This window comes from Triplophysa dalaica, chromosome 6, assembly GCF_015846415.1.
Source record: "Triplophysa dalaica isolate WHDGS20190420 chromosome 6, ASM1584641v1, whole genome shotgun sequence".
In the NCBI taxonomy this organism is placed as follows: domain Eukaryota; kingdom Metazoa; phylum Chordata; class Actinopteri; order Cypriniformes; family Nemacheilidae; genus Triplophysa; species Triplophysa dalaica.
Window position 1 is genome coordinate 14,494,057 of NC_079547.1, and position 6,000 is coordinate 14,500,056.

Genomic DNA, 6,000 nt, shown 5'->3' on the forward strand with positions numbered 1-6,000 from the left:
ATTACATTTAAAAAAATCATACTTTTAAGTAAAAATGCTTAAGTAAAGGAAAATGGTAGATTTTAATGTACTCATGTATTTAAAGTAAAAAAAAAACATTTATTTATGGACTGTAGTGGAATAAGTATGATGTGCTTCATACTGTAGGAAAGCATTTTTTGTCCAAAGTACTCTGATATAGTACAGATATTTTAAAATATACTTGAAAGTAAACATGCTTAACTATCCACCTCTGGGAATAAAAGTTAAAATATGCAAGTCTACTTTGATCATGAAAAACAGTGCTAGTATCGGATCAGAATCGGAATCGGCAGATACGCAGAATTCAGATATCGAAATCGGATCGGAAAGTAAAAAGTAGTATCGGTGCTAGGGATGCTCCGATACACCTTTTTTGCTTCCGATACCGATTCCGATACCTGAGATTCAGTATTGGCCGATACCGAGTACCGATCCGATACTAAGGTAACATTTTTAAAGTGCACAATTACTTAATAAACTGTGTGCATTGCTGTGCAAGACATCAAGCTCGACTTAACATTAATTTCCTGACCCCGTAAAACAAAATAACAAACAAATGATTCACAAATTTTGTGAATTATTTATTAAACCAGCAAAATAAAACAAAATGTTCACTATCTTAAACTTGAAATTCAAAATTAAAGTGCAAATTAAGCAGCTGAATAAAACAACAGCTTCACTAGCTTGATAGACAAGTATTAATAAATGGAAACAAAATCTCTGAATAACTGTTATGTGCAAATATAATTTAAAAAAATCAATGCACAATAAACAATAAAGCAGCTGAAATTGAGCAAAAAAGCAATAGCTTCACTGCTTTAGATATTCAAACAGGAATCAGTTCTTTTTAATGCTTTAGTCATTAAAGCAAAGTCCACTAAACTAAGCTAAAGTTTAGTGGAAATCAAATTTAACATCCAACACCGAAAGATAGATAAAACACTAGCTTCCCTAGCTTGTGCTGCACATGTAAAAATAAACGGAAAAAGATATAATAGTTTAGTCGGTGCAAATAGAAATTCAAAGTCAAATTATCCACAAAACTCAGCGCATTGACATCTTTATTTTTTTCGTATACATGTTTGCAGACTTTTTGGTACAGTTCAGGTCTCAGTTACGCTTCACAATGTCGTACCGCGGCTCCAGGTGGTTTATAAGGAGTCTGAAGCCATTGTTCGCAACGACGGACAGCGGTTGCAAATCCATTACCATGAAATTCAAAATGCTTTCAATGATTTTCGCTGCTTTCACACTACTAGATGGAAATTTCTGAATTATTTTCGTTGTCTCCTCCAAAGTTAGCTGCTTCGTACCGTCTCGTTTTAGTTTCTTCAGCTTATTGAACTCGGCGTGCTTAAATTAGTAGTATTATAATGAACAGCTTTATCACCACCCCTCGGAACATTTACTTCTCATGTATTGCAAACAGCGGTGTAACTTGTTGGCGAAGCTGTTCTAAAGTAAATCTAAATGGCAGATATTTTTTGTCGCTCCATGCTGTTCGCTGCTCAATGTAAGCTATGTTCGCTTGTTCACGCACACTACGTAAAGAGCACGTTGCTAGCGTATGATGTCACACGCTTCGCAAAGCACAGCCACGAGAGAGTTTAAGCGCCGGTGTCTCCAGGAACTTTTACATCGCCTAGCAGAAATTTTATGTAAGCTAGATCGGGTATCGGTGCAATTTTTTCACCGATACCCGATCTAGAATTTTATTCAGTATCGACGCCGATTTCCGATACGAATATCGGATCGGAGCATCCCTAATCGGTGCATCCCTACAGACAATATTTTAGTGCTTAAAATAACTGAATAATAACTGATAAAGTATATTTGATTTTCGTTACTTTATTTCCATGAACATATAGCTGCCATAGCGCAACATTCAAAATAAATGCACAAAAGATGAAATGCATTATGAACAACTTTCTTATTACTAGGGTTAATAAAAGCAACAGGCTCTAAAGAAAAATAGACCAAAACAAGGGGAAAAGCGGTCTTAAAACGTAAAACCTCAATCATTTAGAATGTATTTAGAAACTACAAAGTACAAAGTAGCTGCAACTTCGAAGGCTCACATTTGTCGACCTCGGCAGCATATGACATCGAGTTTCATTCACGTTATTTATTTCAGAAAAGCAACTGTTACATTGGGTGAGTGACACGGTGACTTCTTACGAGAAATAAATATAAATGATATAATGTTCTTTTAACTGAAATGAGGCTGTTTCAAACCTCTTGTGAAAATTAGGTATAAGATATAGAATTAAAATACCAATACCATGAAATAAAACTATTCATTTTGTGAAACAGATTTTTGGTTACTTTTAGCAAAAATCCTGATCCGAGCATCCCTATAAATTACATTGCATGGAGTGTGAAATGTTGCCGTGTGTGAATGTAAGCAGTCTGCAAAGTTGAAAAGCCAAAGGTAAATGAATAACAAAGTTATTTTATTGGCTTGGAAATAAGGTAGTCGACACAAAATTAGGCAAATGACTAAAGACAAGCACTTTAGCTTGTGAGCCTCATTCGCTGTAGGCCAATCATAGCAGACTACCATCTGGCCAATAAAATCAGACTAGGCTGCCGGAAAGGTGGGGATTAAATGTATGATTCGCCAAACTAATCATTTGAGATTCAGTCAAGAAGTAAGGTAAGAATAACTGCCTATTATATCAAAATAAAAGTGTTTTTACATTTACATTTATTAATTTGGCAGGCGCTTTTATCCAAAGCGACTTACAAGTAGCTTTCCTGTAGCTCAGTGGTAAGAGCATTGCGTTAACAACGCAAGGTTGTGGGTTTGATCCCAGGGGATTGCAAATACCCATGTAAAATGTATAGGATAAAAGCAATGCAAGTCACTTTGGATAAAAGCGTCTGACAAATGCCTAAATGTAAATGTAAGTACTGTAGGAGATCATATAAAGATTTTGTCAACACGCTAAACAGTTCCGTTAGTTTACCGGTGGGAAAATTTCATCACCGCAACGTACCTAATATCCATAACTTTAATCCTCTCCATTTTCAGGAATACTAAGTAATTAAAGTGTCTCCTTTTAGGAGTTATTTGCATAACATCAGGCAACACAACACTTGCAACTTATGTTTGTATGCTAGAGTGCAATGCCTGGATGTCGTGTACACGTGAAAAACATCCTGTCAAATATAGTGGAGAGATGCTGGAAAATTCTTGTGTCTGATCCATTGTACAAATCAAATTTTGATTCTTCCAAGTACATTAATCATTTACTTAAATGAGAAGGCATGAATACAGATCCATAATGGACAAACAATAACATAACAGACTAAGACAAAAAATTCAGTCTAAGGTCAAATCAGGTTCAGTTCGGATGAATAAGCTTCCACTCCGGGATGCTTTGCGGAACGTTTTTCAGAAAAACAGTTATTCGTTTCGGCAAATTAAATTAAGCCAAACCTTGAGAACAACATTAACCCGGCAGGCCATCACTAGCTCGGATTGTGGAGTCAGAGAAACACTGTGGCTTTTGACAGTGTAGGTAGGTACATAGTCTGAACATGGCTGACAGAGAAGCTTTTCATCAGGAATAAACAGCCTCCAGACTGACTCTAGCAAATACACAAGTGGAAGCCCTCAAAACACAGATGAACGACAGACAGATGCCCAAACAAGCTGTCGCCAGTGTCGGAGAAAGCCTGACAATGTCCTTCATTTCTGTACAGAGTGAATTTCTTTATCTGGTAAAGGTCTTGTAACTCACGTGTATGGGGATGAATAATTTGTTCCTGCGGGTTCAGGCTGTGAGAACACTGTGTTTATCATCAAGGCCAAAAGTGAAGTTAAACAACATTCAACAAATGCCAAACTTAATCATAAATTGCAACTCTTCACTAAAATAAACATCAGTTAAATTACCACACGCTTTCCCAACAAAGGCTCTACACTGAATATGTATTTTCCTGAAGCCCGCAATAAGCGCATTAAGGCAACATCCAAAATAAAAATTCTGTCATCATTTACTCACACAACAGCCAAAGTATGAAAAGATTACTTGACCTGATAAACAATAGTTACATAATATACGTAATGCTTATAAACTTGTTTAATTAGTAATAATCTATTACAAAAAAACGTGCCTCATAATTGTAAGGAAAATCATTGTTATTCAGTGATAGTATTCATGACACTTAGGCCTGGTATGCATGAGCACCTCAGCCAGTCTCACAGCACACTTGTGTTTACATCCAATCACAGAACTCATTCTTTACCTTCATCACTACAACGGTAGCTAGGTTTTTGAGAGTGTGTAATGCGATGTGTAGCATTTCCAACCACAAAATGCATCAAAGAGTAAATGTAGCATACCCTAGCCCACACTTCCTGAGCCAGGTACTGAGGCTGTCTCCCAAAACTCTTACGAGACGCAACCTGGATAAAATGTCTATGCATGATAAGCCTATTCAAACATTACTTTGAAGTATTTTGAGCATCATATGTGCAGTCGTCCATGTATGTGGCTGATCATAGTGCTCATTCAACCAACAGGTAGATAGGCCTAACTTTCAGGTCTTCTCAGAATCATGTCACCTCCACCAAGCCGTGTGCTCATTTGTCAGCTCGAAAAACTGAAAAACACTCATGACTTCTTGAGATCGTTTTCAAACACGTGCTTAACTTACCTACTGTAAACGAGACAGTCCATGTGATTTATTTCTTTATCCGATCGGTGTCGTCTGTAATCCTCCCATAAATCTTTGATAGCGGTAACGGACAATATAAAGACCACAGGGGCGATAGCCAACTCTGGTTGAAAAGCATTGACTACAGGCACAAAATTCAGCAATGCTATGAACACAAAATACACGTTGGCAAAACGGTGGAACTGCTCGAAGAGGTTCTTCGGTAGAAAAGAAAGCAGAGTGTATTTTGTGGTTTTGATCTTATTGTTTGCATAGTGTCTATTGGGGTTATCCAGTCCTTTGGTATGGTCATACAAAATGTTGGCGTGTACGATCCTTGTTTTGCCCTCCTTTTTGCTTTTCCTTCGCTTGTGCTTTTTCACTTTGGCACTTTTGGCTTCTCCTGACTCGCCAATCTCTCGCGCCATACTTCGCTCAAAACTCGCCAAACTTTTGTATCTGTTCCTTCGGCAAATAAAAGATGGTTTCTATGTAATCATCCTGATCCTCCTTAATGACGAGGGACTGTATGAAATGTTCTTCAGCCCGTTTTGTCTTCCTCACCCATCGCGTCAACTCTCTCCTTTTCGCTCGTTAAACCATTGGAAAGTTTTACAGCGGCATCTTTTCCCCCTCAGCATATGAAGATGCTTTAAGACAGGGTAGGTCTGATGTATAGATGTATAGCTCTCGAGATTAACCTGTACTACATTCGTATTGCTGTTTAAAGCCTATCCACATGGTTACACATGCAATATTTTGCGCAGACTGGGTTGAGAGAACGAGCCAATCACGAGAAGGTAGAAGCGCAACGTCATATGACGCATTAAATCGTTGCATATTTGACAAAGAAAACACTTTTTACTGAAAGTGCCACGCGTTAGCAGTGAGGAAAAAGTGTGTTTTGACATTGCAGGGTTATGAACACATGGGCCTATACTTTTACTTAAAATAACATCTGCGGCTATATACTTTGCATTTATATTGTTTCAATAAAACCAATCATTCGTTTTTTGGTACAAGCACGTCACATGTAATACAAAAAAAAAACCTGAACATATATGCTCCAATATACAATAAATGCACTATGTTAGGAACAGTAACTGTAAATTTAGTAGGTGATAAAATGTAATGTAGATTATAATCCTTTGTATGTGTTGTAACAACCACTATCAATAATATACAGGATCGTACCCAAATGAATACTGATAATATGTTGTTTATATTGTGGTTTTACTTTGATAGTATTCTCTTTGAAAGTTTTTTCTTTATTAGCATTCAAGCTCAGACTTTGTCTGTAGTGATAAACAAAAT

General features: G+C 37.0%; 1 protein-coding gene across 1 annotated transcript in view; it reads right to left on the reverse strand.

The window, feature by feature from the left end:
* The window catches only part of atp10a (ATPase phospholipid transporting 10A), a 63,893-nt gene extending 58,556 nt beyond the window's left edge, over positions 1-5,337 (reverse strand). The window contains exon 1 of the mRNA XM_056750708.1: positions 4,687-5,337. Coding sequence (XP_056606686.1) covers positions 4,687-5,114 — 428 coding nt within the window. The 5' untranslated portion in view covers positions 5,115-5,337. The remainder of the gene's footprint in view (positions 1-4,686) is intronic.
* Positions 5,338-6,000: the final 663 nt, after the last annotated feature.